At 60.8% G+C, this 16,215-nt stretch overlaps 1 protein-coding gene and 1 pseudogene across 3 annotated transcripts in view; both read right to left on the bottom strand.

Annotated features, from left to right (window-relative positions):
• The window catches only part of LOC128901969 (tropomyosin beta chain-like), a 67,773-nt gene that overhangs the window by 4,066 nt on the left and 47,492 nt on the right, over nt 1–16,215 (bottom strand). Inside the window, exons 2-3 of one of the 3 annotated variants that reach the window (XM_054184185.1) lie at nt 5,820–5,927; nt 4,928–5,053 (exon numbers count right to left, since the gene is read on the bottom strand). In XM_054184185.1, the coding sequence (XP_054040160.1) occupies nt 4,928–5,053; nt 5,820–5,912 (219 nt within the window). In that variant the 5' untranslated portion in view covers nt 5,913–5,927. Of the gene's footprint in view, nt 1–935; nt 1,347–4,927; nt 5,054–5,819; nt 5,982–16,215 lie in introns of those variants that run through there. The other 2 variants (XM_054184184.1, XM_054184186.1) reach the window with 2 other exon arrangements.
• Nucleotides 11,297–15,109, bottom strand: LOC128901922 (talin-1-like; annotated as a pseudogene).

Here is a 16,215-nt window from a genome sequence, read left to right as displayed (position 1 = left end):
GTCCTCCATGGCGAGCTGACAGGGTAGGGACGGATGCAGCTGGCACTGCTCCAAGCGTGGCAGCCCATCAGTGTGCCAGGTAGGTGGCTAGCCCCATGGCTGGCACAATAGCCACCTCCACCCTGTGAACACCCTCTTTCTGGGCTCACTGAGAGCTCATCCCCAGCCAAAACACCTAATGGGGAGCTGGGGCCGGCTCCCATTGGGTGATGCTCTGTTTGTGGTGTCTGCCTCACCCTGGCAAGAGCTTTTTTCCCCGAGAATCATCCCAAAAGTGAGTCAGAGCGTCCCGTATGGACACTCGGGAACATGAGCTCTCTGGCAGCGCCTGGTGACCAGGGAACCGATCTGCGGCTGCAGGAAAGAGCCGTTTCCTCCACACACAGCCTGAGTGACAACAGTCCAGGTACCGCACCCAGCTCTGCTGCCCCCGATATGGTGAGGATGTTAAAGGAGTGGGCATAGGAAAAAGAGATAAAAAAAACCTCACAGTCTCCAACAACAATAAAAAAGCCAAACCAGGAACAAGTTGCAGCCTGGAAATGCTGTTCCACTGCCACAGAGTGGAAATTTTGGCCCACGGCAGTGCAAAGGGGTGGCTTGTCCCCACAAAGGGACACACTGGAGAGCCAGGACACGGAACATCCCTAGCAAGACCCATGAAAGAGGCAACTGGAGGAGGCAGCTCAGAGGCAGGGACGCAGCCACGGCACCTGGATGGCAGCGCCCTCCAGCTCCTCCGGGACCTCCTGGTGCTCCGCCCCGGGGGCAGCCAGGCCGGCTACCGGGGCGGGGGGGCGCCCGGGGCCAGCCCACAGGGAAGGATGCCGGCGGCGTTGCCGAAGTCGGTGGGGCATCCCAGGGAGCTGCCGGGGCGCCACCCTCCCCGCCGCACCGTTGTCCCCCCCCGGCAGCCCCCTCGCCCTGCGCCTTACCCGCTCCCGGGCCTGCCGCTCGGCATCGGCCTCCCGCTGCAGGTGCTCGGCGCGCTCCTCTGCCTCGTCGGCCACCTGCTGCAGGTTCTGGATCTTCTTCTTAACGGCATCGATGGAGCTGGTGCCGGCCATGGCGCAAAGCAGCCGGCAAGGAGCGCAGGGAGGCCGTGCCGCCGAGCCCTTTGTGGGATCCGCCCGGCTCGTGCAGGAAGCGCTCAGGCAGCAACCGTTCCTGCCGCCCGCCCTGCCTCCATCCCTTCCTGCTCTTCCTGCTCCTCCTTCTCTTCCTCCTCTTTCTCTTCTTCCTCCTCCTCCTCCTGCCACGGACCGACCTAGGCCGCCGCTACCCCGGGCAGCGCACACAGACCCCAGGGCAGCGTGCACGGTGCCCGCCCCCGGCAGGGGACAGTCCTCCATCAGGCCGGGTGCACAGTCGTCCCCCCGTCCCCCCCCCAGTAGGACATAGGGTGCCCTCCTGGGCAGGACACATGGTCCTCCCCAGGCAGGAATCACTGTCCCTACCCCCCCAAAGGCAAGATGCACAGTGGCTTCTGGACAGGGCACACTGTCCCGCCCCCCTCCCCCTCCCCCCCCCCCCAGGCAGGGTGCATGGTGCCCCCTAGGATACAGGACACAGCCCCCCAAGACAGGGCACATGGTGCCCCCCCAGACAGGGGTGTACAGTCCTACCAAGCTCCCCTAAGAGTGATGGAGAGAAGCACAGGGAATGTGGGGGTGCCAGAGCCTGGCCCCTGCAAGACCCATGGACATGGGAGCAATGTACCCATAGGTGCTCCCCAAGCTCTGCCCCCACACCTCCTGCTGCAGAGCCATGGGGTGTCATGGGCTTTTGCCCCATAGGGGCCATGGGGCAGAGCCCACTCCCAGGCATCCCCCTGGGGGTCCGCACAGGCACAGTCAGGTCCCCAGCAGCCATCCCACTCAGTCCCTTGGCATCTTTTTCCCCAAGTGGGGACCTGGCCAGCAGCCCCGCAGAGGCCCGTGGGACCCCCCGCACCCCCCAGCTGCCCTGGGGGCTCTGCCCCAGAGGGGAGGCCAGTTCCCAGCTCTTGTCTCTGCATCCTGGTCAGGGCATATCCATCAGGAGGGACTGGTGCTGGTGGCACTCAATCCTCCCTTAAGGAGCTCTGACAGCTCCTGGGCAGCCCCAGCAGCACACCTGCCTCCAGGGACACCAATTCCCGGGCTGACCCCACCGGCTGCCCTTGGCTCCAGGGTCAGGGGGCCTGGGGGGGACCCAGCCACACTGCTGGCGGAGCCCTGCAGCCCCATGTCCCCCTGCTAAGTGGCAGCGGAATAGGTGGTGCTGTGGGTCCCCTGGCCTGGCTGGTCCTGCCCCGCTCCCAGCCTGATGCCTGGGTGCTGAGAGCACTCCCAGGCTGGCACACAGGGCCCGGAGCAGAAAGCGAGGTTGTCGCCAGCAAAGGGGCAGGGGTAGGGGGTAGGTTGGGGGGCAGGTTTGGGGGCAGCAGTCCGGCTGGGCTGAGTGCCTCTTGCTCTGGCCCCACCCAGGGATGCAGTCACTTCCCAGCAGAACCCTGTTCCCTCCCACCAGCTCAGGGAATTGCCAAATAAGAGCAAAGTCTCAGCCAGGGAGAGCAACCAGGGCGGGAACTTGGGTGAAGCCTTTGGGATCATGGCCTGGGAACTGCGGAGTTTCCCTGAGCTCTGCTGCACCCCGCGTGGTGGCTGGGGATAGGTTACCAGCTGGGACGTGGGGGGCTGGAGGGGGCTGCTCCTGCTAAACCTGCTGTCCTGGCTGCACCACGTCCATCAGCGCCTGCCAGCATCTTGCTGTGGGTCCCACGGGCTGTCCCTTCTGGGGACAAGGAGGTGGTGATGCCACAGTGGTCTCACAGAGCTGCTGGGAAGGGGCTGCCAGTGCCGTGGAGCTGCCAATCTGGGGTCACGTGCTCTCTGGTCTGTGCCACCATCTGACCCCTCTCCAAGTGCCTGGGAAAGTTGCATTTGCATCCCTTAGTGCAGTCCCTGTGGGCTTCATGCGCTGCCACCCCATGCCAGAGGCAGGGCAGTGCCAGAGCAGGGTGAGATTTATTCTTTTAAAGCATTTTTTGACATTTTTGCTGAGAGAAGGAGCCTGTCTGGATCGCTGTGATGGGCCCTGACCTGGCCAAGGGATGGGGACACTCTGTGCTCACAGGCACACACTGTCCTGGCAGCCAAGAGAGGCATGAGGGTCCCTGGGGAGGTGGGTGGGTGGGTTCCAGGGATCTACTTTGCGCTTCCTCCACCAAAGCTGTGAGCAGCGCTGCACCTTGTCTTGGGGAAGAGGTAACACCAGCCCCAGCACTTAGTGCTATCAGCACATTCAGGTCCCTGGCATGGGGACCTGGCAACTCCTGGTGCCCTGCACATGGCACAGCCTGTCCAGGCTTTGGCATGGCCCCGGGGCAGCTGTGCTGGTGATGGGCTCCCAGCCCTACCGGAAACACCCGCCTGCAGCCAGCCTGCCCTCCCTGACACTGCAGGAGTGCTCCTTCATGCCTCCCCATCCAGCCCTTCCCTGAAGGGGTTGGTGGCTCCCATCCCCTATAACTGCTGGGACAAGACTCTCCTTGTCAAAGCCCACAGACTTGCTGAGTTGCTGTGAATCAAGAGCATGGCAATGCACCTTTCCTGCCCAGGACAGCATCACACAGCCTGCTGCCAGCAGCAAACTGCTCTGCACCTCATGGCTGATGTCTGCCCTGTGCCACCATTTGCCTCTTCCTCCAAGCCCCTCACCAGGGACATCCCATCCACACTCAGCCAGATCCCGCACCGAGCTTGCCCTGTCCCACACCAGCATGGATCCAGTCAGACCAGTACAGACCCCCGCTACACATGGCAGCTGCTCTGCCCAGCTTGATGTGCCTGCCCCACACCAGGATAAATGTGCCCTTCCAGTTTTAACTACTTGGTTTAGTATCTAACTAAACTGGGGCAGGTCTGTAGGGTCAGCAAACAATGCTGGGGAGCCCCCCCAGCCATTCCCTGGGGGCTCCAGGATGCCCCGGGGACTTGTGCTGCTGCTGCTCATCCTTGTCTGCTTGCCCCTGTCCTTGGCAGCCACCTCAGAAATGTGACACATCTCCCCCATTTAGCTCCATAAACCATCTGGAATTGAATTTTTTGTTCTCAATCCTAAAAAGACTGTCCATGCCCTGCTGACTGCAGTCCAACCAGATCCCCTTTAGCTTCTCCTTCAGTTTCCAGGGCTGGTTTTCATCAAAGAAGAACTGGCTATCAAAAGGAGGATTTATTTATAGGGTGTCAAATACCCTGTGTGGCACTGCAGGTCATTATACCCCGTTCCTGAGCAGCTCTGTGGCCACACACGGCTGTTCCACCCTTCACCCTGGCCAGGCACAAGCCAATTTCAACATCTTCCTAACATCTCCCTGGCAGGATCCATTTCCTAGGAGAAACATCAGTCATGGCACTAAATAAAACTCTTCCTGGCCTTGCCCTTCCCAGGGTACAGGGTGGCACATTGGACACCAAAATGACCGAGCCCCCCACCACACACCCCAAGCATCCTTCCTCACAGCCAGCTCTCAGCAGCTGGCCACGGGCAAGAGTTTTTTCCATTTCTTCTTTGCTTTTCTGACAGTTTAGCAAGTGCCGCAGACTTTTTTTCTACAAGCATTGTGGAGGCACATACCCAGGGACCAGTGACACAGCTCGGGACACTCATCCCCATTAGCTTTGGGAAACCAGGCAGGCAGCTGCCCACAAAACTCCAGAGCTGACTGAGCAATGCCTGCCACATCCTGCCTGGCCCCTGCACCCCAAGCAGGATCCGGCCAGTCCCTGCCCTGCATCTCAGCCAGGTTCAGTGTCAGCATCCCAGAAATGGGATGCTGACAGTCTTCCCCACGGACACTTTCCATATAAGGCCCCCCTCCTCCTTCACCCCCCCCAAGGTCTGGCACCCGTGCAAGGGAGGAGTTGCTAGCATGCCTACGTACGTCTGTAGCTTTCTTCTCTGCCTGCTCCAGCTTCTCCTGGGCCTCCTTGACAGACTCAGAGTACTTCTCCACCTCATCCTCCGTGCCCTTCAGCTTCTTCTGTAGGCCCTGCTGTTCCTCCTCCAGCTGGAGAAGGGATGGAGGGCGGGGGTCAGGGGTGATGGCAGTGCCCACAAGGCTAGGGAGGGGGTGGCCATCCTCCTCCTGGGGTGGTCAAGGCTGGGAGCACAGCAGGAGCATGCAGACATGCTCACTCTGTCGACTTTGGGGCCACATGTCCTTAGGGAGCCCTTGGTTCCCAGGGCCAGAGCAGCCCCCAGCATCCCTGAGCCCAGCGGGGGGTAAGGGGGTGGTGGGCTCCCTCCCCGTGCAAGGGACTGTAGAAGTCCTGACTTGGGGACACAGCTCCAGAGGGCACCAAGAAAGCTCCCATCTCTGTGGCTAGGGTGGGAGTACACTGTCCCCAAGGGTCTCCCTGGCAGAAGGACAGGGAGGTGGCACTGTGGTGTCCCACTGAGACATAGCATGTTTGGGGGGGACTGACATGAGTGGTCAGGGGCAACAGGCTGGAGTGCTGGTCCCTGGGGATGGGCACCCAGCAGGGTGAAGTCTCCAGGTACAGGCACCCAGTGGGGTGAGATCCCAAGGGCTGAGCACCCCTAGAGCTGGGATCTGCAAGCTGGACACCCAGTGGGGCAAAGTCCCCAGGGCAGAACACCCTTAGGACAAGGGTCCCCAGGCTAGACACCCAGCGAGATGGGGTCCCCAGGGCTGAGCACCTCTAGGCAGAAGGTCCCCAGGCTGGACACCCAGCAGGATGGGGTCCCCGGGGCTGGACATCCTTAAGGCGGGGGTCCCCAGGCAATGCCGGGGGGGTCCGTGGGACACCCACCTGCTTGCAGCGGTCCTCCGCCTGCTTCTTGTCGGCCTCCGCCTGCTCGGCGCGGTCGATGGCGTTCTCCTTGTCCAGTTTCAGCATCTGCATCTTCTTCTTGATGGCCTCCATGGTGGCGGCGGGGCGCGGAGCACCGGGGGCGGCGGGAGCACCGGGGGCGGCGGGAGCACCGACACTGCGCCCACGCCCCGCCGCACCGCCTAAGAGCCGGGGAGGGGCCGCGCCGGGCGGGGGCTGCCCCGGCACCTCCCCCGCTGCCCGCCAGCACCTTTTAGGGACAGGCTCGCCACCGGCCCCGTCGCGCCGAGCGGGACGGGAGGGCGGCACCCCCGGCGGGCACCCCTGCAGCCCCGGCACCGGGCACCCACGGGGACCACCGGGCGAGGGACACCCCAGGGCAATGCACTAGGGACACCTAGGGGCACTGCACTAGGGATATCCCGAGGACACTGTGCTAGGGACACTGCTGTGCTAGGGACATCCCGGTGGCACTGGGTGAGGGACACTCCAGAGCACTGCACTAGGGACACCCCAGGACACTGCACTAGGGGCACACTGGTGACACTGTGCTAGGGACACCCCGGATCACTGCACTAGGGGTACCCTGGGGGCACTGGACTGGGGACACCCTGGGGGTATTGCACTAGGGACACTGGGGATATTGCACTAGGAACATCCCGGTGGCACTGTGCCAGGGACACCCCGGAGTACTTCAGTAGGGGCATTTCTGGTGGTACTTCCCCAGGGACACCCTGATGGCACTGGGCTAGGGGGACAACCTGTTGCCTCTCACCACTGTGGGGGACATCCCGTGGCTGGCCCTGCACTTGGGATGTCCATGGGCTGGAAGTGTGCTGTTACCATGCCCCAGGGACACCACCGGCAGTCCACCCCCAGGGCCTAAGACCTGCTTCTGCTCCATCCAGAGCTGTCCCTGTGCTAGAAGACACCACATGGCTGGCACTGTCTTAGGCACACCCTGTCACTGCACCCTGGAGCCTGGGGGACCCTGCTTCCTGGCACTGGCTTGGGGGCCCCTCAGGGGCTGGCACAGCAATTGGGGGCACCCACAGGCTGGCACTGTAGTCTTGGGGACACTCACAGGCTGACTGCACTCGCGGACACCCACAGGCTGTGATTGCACTTGAGGACACTGTGGGCTGGCCACATGGGGAAAATCCTCCGGGAGAGAAGCGAGCTGAGCCTCTAGCCTCCCTGTCCAGCTCCTGCGTCATGGCAGGACAGGAGAGCTTCGGCTCTGCACAGGCTCCCTGGCACCCATCTCCCCACTGCCTTGCACCTTGGTGCCACTGTCCCTGGCACCCACAGGGACACCTGGCCCGTGCACAGCCCATAGGGTGACATTTCAGGGCGACACAGGGTACGTGGGCTGCCCACTACCTTTCTCTGTCTTTCTGCTCTAAATAAACTGTATTCCACAGGCAAAAAAAATTGCAAACCTTTCAGATCCCAGGTCCTCCAAAAATAACACACACTTTAATAACACTTGTAAATGCTTCTGGTGCATTCCCAGCTGCAGGGAGGGCTCTGGACTGGGGAGGGGACTGGAAGGAGCTGGCAGAGGGGTTGCAGGAGCCATGCAGTATGTGGGGAGGCTGGGATGGGGACAGGAGGGGTGCGCGGGCTCCCCCAGCCCATTGCCCCAGGACTGCATCCAGCCCTTGCCTGACACAACTTTTTGGCACCAGTGCTCCAAGCAGAGAGGAGCAAAAAGTTTTTGAGAGCTGGAGCAAGTGGCTTTCTAGGAGCCCTCAGCCCTGGGTTGCAGGGGGGCATAGGAGGGACGGGAGCATCCGAGGCTGCTGGCACTATGGAGAAAGCAGCAGAAGAGCCACTGCTGGACTCTGGAGAACAGCTATTAATACTGATGAATTAGGCACATATTTGGACAAGGAGAGTCAGTAACTGCCAGCATGTGGCTTCTGAGGGGAGGGGGAAGATGCATCTCCCCTCATTCCTGGGCAAGGATGGATGGCTTTCTGTGAGATGCTTCAGCCCAGAGCAACTTCATGGGCTCAGCACTCAGGGGAAAGATGATGATGCGCATGGTGTAAGCAGCTAGGAAGGGCAAGGCAGGGCTTCAGCCTTCAAATGTCCCCCCTGAAGGAGCAGTTCCCCCTTGCTGCCCACTCCCCTTTGCTCCAGGCATCAGGGTCATGCCTGACCGGCACCACAGCTGGGGCCATCCAGGTGCCTGGGTCTGCCCTCAAAACCATCCTCTGGGGTGGCCTCCAGGACAAGGGGATGCAGAGGGGTGTGGGTGCACATCCCTCCCATTGCTGCCCCATGCCCAGCCCCACCCTGGCTTAAGATCTCCAAGGATGGGGCTCCCCACTCCATGCCCCACTCCAAGGTCCGACTACCCCTCCTGGGGAAAGGCTTGTCCTGCTGTCTAACAGGAACTTCCCATGTGCAACCCATGCCTCAATGTCATGCCCCATCCCTGTGGTCCCTGAGAAGTTGGGCTGTGGCTTCCCTGTCCACCTCCAGCTCAGCCGGATTTGGGTCCCCACGGAGGTGTTGGTACCTCATGAATGCAGCGTCTCAGCTTCAAGCCCCCACGTGTGCTCGCCCAAACCTGCCTGCCAAAATAACACCTCACTCTGTCAGGGGAGATTTAGGGGACTGGGTCAAATCGCACCCCATGTCCCTCCCCTGGTGTTTGTGCCACCACCCCTTGCCTGTACCCCATCCTGGAGGACACGGTGGGGTGTGTGTGTGTGTGTGTGCTTGCAGCCCCGTGCCAGGGGTGCCAGAGCTCCCGTGGCCCCAGACTGCCCAGATGAGGCCAGGGCCACTGCCGTGCATCACCCACTCACTGTCCTTGCTGGCTGCTCAGAGGGGCCCCATGTCTGGTTGGTACCTGGGTGAGAGCCTAGTGCCAGATCAGGCCAACACAGATTGTCAGGGGACAACTGGGAGGACTGAGATGCCTGCAAGAGCCACAAATCCATCCTGGACCCTAGCCAGGGGCAAGCGTTCCAGGGAAGACAGCTCCTCTGCACCCCCGGATATGTGCCTGTGGGGCGACAGCAGGTCGCTGGCAGTGATGTGGGATGCTGCCTTCGCTGCTCATGATGGTTGTAGCTTATGCTGCCATGGACAGGTCCTAGAGACGGGGGACACATGCCAGCCTAGCCATGTCCCTGCTCCACCCCACAGCATCTCAGCATCCCTGCCTGCCCCGCCACTTCTTGTGCCCCCCAAACCCTTGCTGAGTGACAGGGTGGAAACAGGTGGGGACATGCTCAGGGGCTATTTTGGGGCATGAGCTCAGTGCCAGCATCTGGCTCCAGCCACATTCCCAGCCCTGCTGCATGCCAAGCGCTGCCACTTCCCAATAGTGGGCTGCTGGTGACCAGGGGGGCCCCCACCTGCACCCTACCCAGGGATATTTTCAGCTGGTGGCAGGACTATGGCCAGGAGCCTGTCTGGTCCCCACTGAGGCCCAAATCCCCCAGCAACAAAATTCCTGCCCCACCTCCCGCCCCCCCAGCAGGAGGGCAGGTGCCCATGGCCCCCCTGCCCACCAGCTCCCCCTTTCTCCTTGGGGGTCCCATTGATAGCCAGGCACTGAGAAAGCAGGACAATCAGATTTTATTGATAAACGCATCTTTCCAAGGAGATATCAGCATCTCCCAGCCCAGAGCCTCAGGGGGAATCTGGTTTCCTCCAATGTTTAATAGGGGAAGCTTAATGTTGAAAGCTTCAGGCTTGATACTTGAGACAGTGGTGTCCCTCAGGGGTCAATACTTGGACCAATTTTGTTCAATATATTCATTAATGACCTAGATGAGGGGACAGAGTGTATCCTCAGCAAGTTTGCTGATGATACCAAGCTGGGAGGGGTGGCCGACACTCCAGAGGGCCGTGCTGCCATCCAGCGTGACCTGGACAGGCTGGAGAGCTGGGCAAAGAAGAACCTACTGAGGTTCAACAAAAGCAAGTGTAAGGTCCTCCACCTGGGGAGGAAGAATGCCAAGCACCAGTATAGGTTAGGGGCGGACATGCTGGGAAGCAGCTCTGAGGAGAAGGACCTGGGGGTCCTGGTAGACAGCAAATTATCCATGAGCCAGCAGTGTGCCCTTGTCGCCAAGAAGGCCAATGGCATCCTGGGCTGCATAGGGAAGACTGTGGCCAGTAGGTCGAGGGAGGTCATTCTCCCCCTCTACTCTGCACTGGTGAGGCCGCAACTGGAGTACTGTGTCCAGTTTTGGGCTCCCCAGTTCAAGAGGGACAGGGAACTACTGGAGCGAGTCCAGCGTAGGGCAACCAAGATGATTGTGGGACTGGAGCACCTCCCTTATGAGGAAAGGCTGAGAGAGCTGGGACTCTTTAGCCTGGAGAAGAGAAGGTTGAGGGGGGACCTGATTAATGTTTACAAGTACCTAAAGGGTGGGTTTAAGGAGGACGGAGCCAGGCTCTTTTCAATGGTTCCCAGCGACAGGACAAGGGGCAATGGGCACAAGCTAGAACATAGGAAGTTCCGTTCAAATACAGGGAAAAACTTCTTTACGGTGAGGGTGACAGAGCACTGGAACAGGCTGCCCAGGGAGGTTGTGGAGTCCCCTTCTCTGGAGATTTTCAAGACCCGCCTGGATGCAGCCCTGAGGGATGTGCTTTAGGCAACCCTGCTCTGGCAGGGGAGTTGGACTAGATGATCTCTAGAGGTCCCTTCCAACTCTGAAGATTCCGTGATTCCGTGATTCTGTGAAATGGAAAAGTTACAAAAATACTGCAGATCTTGGAAAATGATGCAGGCACTTGGGAAGGAGGAAGAGAGCAGAGCTGGCTGGGGCCACGAGGGGGGAAGGCCCAGTGGGAAAGCAAAGAGCAACTCCAGGGGCTCACATTGCCCCACTCCGAGTAGAGGCAGTGCACCAGCCCTTCCAGGAGGGGCCCAGGCTGAAGAAGATGCTCACGGGAGGGGGGCTTGGTGCTTCCCAGGGAAGCTGGGGAGAAAGAGAAAGAGAAGGAGGGAGATTCATCTGGAATTGAAAGGCGGCTCCATGCAAGAGTTCAGTGAGGGACCACACTGCTCCCTGCACCCCATAGCACAGAGAGGGCAAGCTGCCCGCCTCTCCCCTCCTGCACAAAGGAGAGAGAAGAAAGGAGCACAAGTAGGAATGAGGAAGGTACACGGAAACATCCCCTGCACTGGGGAGCTCTCCGGCCCCCCACCCTGGGGCTGGTGGGTGAGCCCTGAGTGGGTGCAGCCCTGGCTCCCACCCCAGCCAGGCCCCTCCAGGCACTCTGGCTGTACCCTGGGCACATGTGGGAAGGTGGGCTGGGCAGCAAAGCGGAGTTGCTGGTGCAGTGAGCAGGGGCTGGGTTAGTCCCAGCACTCTGGGTGCAGGCAGAGCTCTGGTCCAGCCCAGGCAGCCCTTCAGATTGTCTTAAATAGGAGCAGGCAGGTGGCAGTCTGTGTGGTGAGCAGTGGGAGGGTGTGAGGCTCAGTTCTGCTCTTCATTCCACAGCTCTCAGGGCAGGAACTTGTACTGCTGTTGCCAGATCATGGCCAGCTTCTTCCGCGCCTCCTCCAGCTCCCACTCCTTGCGCAACATTTCCTCCTGGGCAGCAATGATCTGCAGGGAGAGCACAGCAAACACCCCAGGGTCACAACTGCCTCCGCTGGGAATGGCCAGAGCCTCCACCATGGCAATGCTGAGCCCCAAGCTAGGCTTTCCAGCTGCTGCTTCCCCCCCATCACAACCACAGCCTCCCTAGGCTGGTGTGGCCCCAGGCACGAGGGCTACTGTCCCTACAGTGGGACTGTGGTCCTCTGGAGATAATGAGGAGCAGCAGAGCTCCCGGGGCTCAGCCCCACACGCCCTGCAGAGGGTTTCAGCTGCAAGCCCATGGCCAGGAGGCAGTGCTCAGACCTGTGGCAGCCCATACCAGGCAGCTCTCACCCCTTACCAAATACTCTGCCCTTCACGCATGTCCTGGACACTAGGACGGTACAGGCACTACACCATGAGAAGCCAGGGTGTTACGCTCCTGGGACCATGCATGGTCACTGGCTGTGCCTGCTGCTACACGTAGCAGGACAGGGATGAAGCCATGGTATTTAATTGGCACTGGGTGGGATGGGTGCACCTGTACCATTTTTTTGAGGCTCCAGAGATGTGCCCTGTGCCGGTGGGTGGTAGGACGTGCTCCTGAGATGGGCGCACACAGGCTGCGGTGGTAGCCAGAGCCACCCCTGCTCCATGAGAGCAGCCCCACTCCTCACCTGTGCAATTCTCCAGACCATCTTCTCCTTCACCACCACCATCTCATCATGGTCCTGGAAGGCAGCTGCCTTCTGTGCTGCCTTCACCAGATTGTCCGACGCTCTCTTCACCGCATTGCCAGCAGTCTGCAGCAGGGAAGAGGGGGAGTGGCAGTGTAAGTCCCAGCCCCAGGGCACAACTGCTGCTTGGGGGAGTGTGAAGGAACCCCTGCCCCAGGCCAGGCTGGCAGGCAGGAGAGGTGGCCAGGCAAGCTGAGTGCTGCAGGCAGGGATTCCTTTACATGGCTTGCTGTTGCACTACTACCACCCACTCATGATCATTTCAGGCACCGCTGGTCCCGGGTTCTGGCTCCCATCTGAGCTGTGGGGCAGGGACTGGGGGGCAGCCCCGCTGGCTGACCCTCCCCAGCCCTTTGCCCTGAGGGACCAGCGCTAGGACCCCATGTTAACCCCCCCACCATGTGAGCATTAACCTCTTGTGTGCCATGGCCTCTGAGGATTAAGAGTGCTACAAAACATGCCCCCCAAACATTAACCTTTCAAATGACAGGGATCCAGTGTGCACATTTCAGGCATGTCCATGCCATTTCATCAGTGCTGAATGCCCCTGGGCTCAGCAGCCCAGCATCACACGTACACCCAGCAGCAGTAAAGTCCAAGCTACCTGGAGCCTGCACCTCAACAAGTTCCCCACTGATATACACAGACAGGGAGCATGAGCCTTGGGGAGACACCTCTGCTATGGAGGGCCCCATCCTGAAGTCCCACATGCCCTCACCCCACTCCCACCCGCCTCTCAAGCGGCTGGGAGGAGGCAGCTGGGGCTGGAGGGCAGCCTGGGACTCACCTGGAGGTCCACTTCATGGCCTCCAAGTTGTGGTCAGCCTTCACCTTGCAGGCTGTGCTGTGAAGGCAACCACCTGCTTGTCTGACAAGATGAGCTTCTCCTCACTGGCATGGCCCTGCACTGGCGGCTTCACACAGATTGTTGTTGGCAGCAGCGACCATGCGTGCCTGTGGCTGTTCCTGATACAAGCCAGAATGCTGTTGGCCTTCTTGGCCACCTGGGCACACCGCTGGCTCATGTCAAGCTGGCCGTCCACCAGCACCCCCAGGTCCTTTTCTGCTGGGCAGCTTTCCAGCCACTCTGCCCCAAGCCTGTAGCGTTGCTTGGGGTTGTTGTGACCGAAATGCAGGACCCGGCACTTGGCCTTATTAAACCTCACACAGTTGGCCTTGGCCCATCGATCCAGCCTGTCCAGGTCCCTCTGCAAGGGCTTCCTACCCTCAAGCAGATCGACACTCCCGCCTAGCTTGGTGTCGTCTGCAGACTTACTGAGGGTGCACTCAGTCCCCTCATCCAGATCATTGATAAAGATATTAGACAAAACCGGCCCCAAAACCGAGCCCTGAGGGACACCACTGGTGACCGGCCGCCAAGAGGATTTCACCCCATTAATCCCAACTCTCTGGACACGGCCATCCAGCCAGTTTTTAACCCAGCGAAGAGTACGCTTGTCTGTGCCATGATTCGCCAGCTTCTCCAGGAGAATGCTGTGGGGGACGGTGTCAAAGGCCTTACCAAAGTCCAGATAGACAACGTCCACAGCCTTCCCCGCGTCCAGAAGGCGGGTCACATGGTCATAGAAGGAGATCAGGTTGGTTAAGCAGGACCTCCCTTTCCTAAACCCGTGCTGGCTGGCCCTGATCCCTTGGCTGCCCTGCACTTGCCGTGAGAGCTCACTCAAGATGATCCTCTCCATGATCTTCCCTGGTACCGAGGTCAGGCTGACAGGCCTGTAGTTCCCCGGATCCTCCTTCCGACCCTTCTTGTAGATGGGCGTCACATTAGCCACCCTCCAGTCATCTGGTACCTGCCCTGTTGACCAAGACTGTTGATAAATGATGGAGAGGGGCTTGGTGAGCTCTCCCGCCAGCTCCCTGAGTACTCTTGGGTGAATCCCATCCGGCCCCATCGACTTATGTGCGTCTAGGTGCAGAAGCAGATCATTGACTACTTCCTCCTGGATTATGGGTGGGTTGTTCTACTCTCCATCCTTATCTTCCAGCTCCGGAGGCTGAACCCCCTGGGGACAGCTGGTCTGACTATTGAAGACGGAGGCAAAGAAGGCATTCAGTATCTCAGCCTTCGCCTCGTCCTTGGTTGCAACTTTCCCCCCCGGCATCCAGTAAGGGATGGAGATTCCCCCTGGCTCTCTTTCTGTTGATGTATTTATAAAAGCTTTTTTTCTTGTCCTTAATGTTAGTGGCCAAGTTGAGCTCCAGCTGGGCTTTTGCCTTCCTAATTTTCTCTCTGTATAACCTAATGAGAGTTAGTAGGAGGGGAAGAGGGGAAGTAGGAGGGGAAGAGAGCGGCCGGGAACTCCATGGCCCCCGGGGGCGCTGGTACTGGGCTGGGGGCACAGAGGGAGAGGCCGGGCCGGGAAGCGGGGGCGGGGCGGGGACAGTCACCAGCCGGTGCCCGCGCGAGAAGGGCGCCGCCACCGGAACTACCTCCGCGTCGCGCAGCTAACGATGCGCACCAATCAGCACCCGGGCACGGAGCGGGACCAGAGCGGCGCCGCCGGCAGAGTGCCGCGGAATACTACCGTTCCCCTGGCGTCCGGCGGGAGCGCACACGCTTCCGCCGCTGGGACCCGGGCGAACCGCGGGGACTGGAGCGGGATCGGGACCGAGAGCGGGGGGCGCCGCGAGGGAGCGTGACCAAGACCGAGAAAGGGAACGGTTCGGGGCTGCCACGGGATCGGACCGGGACCGGACCCGCGGGAGCCCGGGGGACCGTGCCGGGACCGTGTCGGATCAGGGAGAGCCGCGTGGAGCGGAACAAGCCCAGGGGGAGCCGCAGGGAGCGGCCCACATCGGGACGGAGGGGAGCCACGCGGATCTTCCCGGGACCAGGGAGATCCGTGGGGACCGGACCGGGACCAGAGGGAGCTGCGGGCCCCGGGACGGCACCGGGACGGTCCGGATAGGGACCGGACTGGTCCGGGACCGGCACTGGGGGAGCCATCGGGACCGGACCACACCGAGGGGCGGGCAGGCGTGGGCATTGTCTCCCCCTTCTCGCCCCCAGGCCGGTCAGAGGGGAAACGCCCTCCGTGGCCCGCCTGGCCCTGGTGCTGCGTGGCCGGAGCCACCTGGTTTGCAGGGAACCGCCGTGGCCGTGACTTGTGATGGAGGGGTCTGCCGTGCCCCAGGAGGCAGTAGGGTGCCTGGGGGCTGCACAGCCATGGGTCATCCTGCGTACCTGGGGGATGCTGGGCCACAGGGCAGCTCCTGAAGGGTTGGGGAATGTAGGACTGTTCCAGTCCCCCCAGCTCACCCTGCCCTTCCCATGTGACCCCACGCCAGCTTGGCCCCAGGGACCCCCCTCTTGCCCTGTCTCTGGTGCCTCTTCCTCCCCCCAGGGCAGCTGCAGGGTCCCTATGAGGGTCCCACCTAGCCCAGCACCCCTATGGGTACCCATAGCCAGCAGTGTCGCTCACAGGGAATGGGTCTTTGTCCCATGGAGCTCCAGTGGGACCCTGGAGCCTTTGGGGAGTATCTTGGGGAGGACAGGCTCCCCTGTTCCCTTCCCAAGGAGAGAAGGACCAGGTTGCTCCTGGAAGGACCACAGGCCTCATACAGTCTCTGTACCAGAGCCACCCGCCCTGGAGCCATGCCAAGGGCAGAGCTGCCTACCTGGGAGGTCTGCACTGGGGAGGGGACCCCCAGCCATGCCTGGAGGGGGACTGTGATCTGGGGAGGCCGCTGAGCAGTCGGGCTGAACTGCCAGGGGCAGCTGCTTCCCTGCACAGCTCCTAGGGTGCTCTGTGATGGGGGCATGGGATGGGAGCAGGGCTGGCGCAAGGTAGAGCACTCCCAGGAGTGGGGCTGTGCCCACGAGTCACCCACCTGCCTCTGCCATGGCCAAGGAGGATGGTGATCTCAGGGGACTTCGGGGAAGATGTCAGGGGAGTTTGGGGAAGTGCGTTGAGATCGTTTCCAGTCAGGATGCCCTCATCCCTGCAGGCGGTGCCCAAACCACCTCTCCCAGACACTTCTATAAGATAAATATTCTAATTTATTATAATAAGATGGTAGCTGCTGTTTGAAAACCATGCAGCCCCATTAAAC

Source organism: Rissa tridactyla, chromosome W (assembly GCF_028500815.1).
Source record: "Rissa tridactyla isolate bRisTri1 chromosome W, bRisTri1.patW.cur.20221130, whole genome shotgun sequence".
In the NCBI taxonomy this organism is placed as follows: Eukaryota; Metazoa; Chordata; class Aves; order Charadriiformes; family Laridae; genus Rissa; species Rissa tridactyla.
This window is presented reverse-complemented; position numbering and strand designations above follow the sequence as displayed.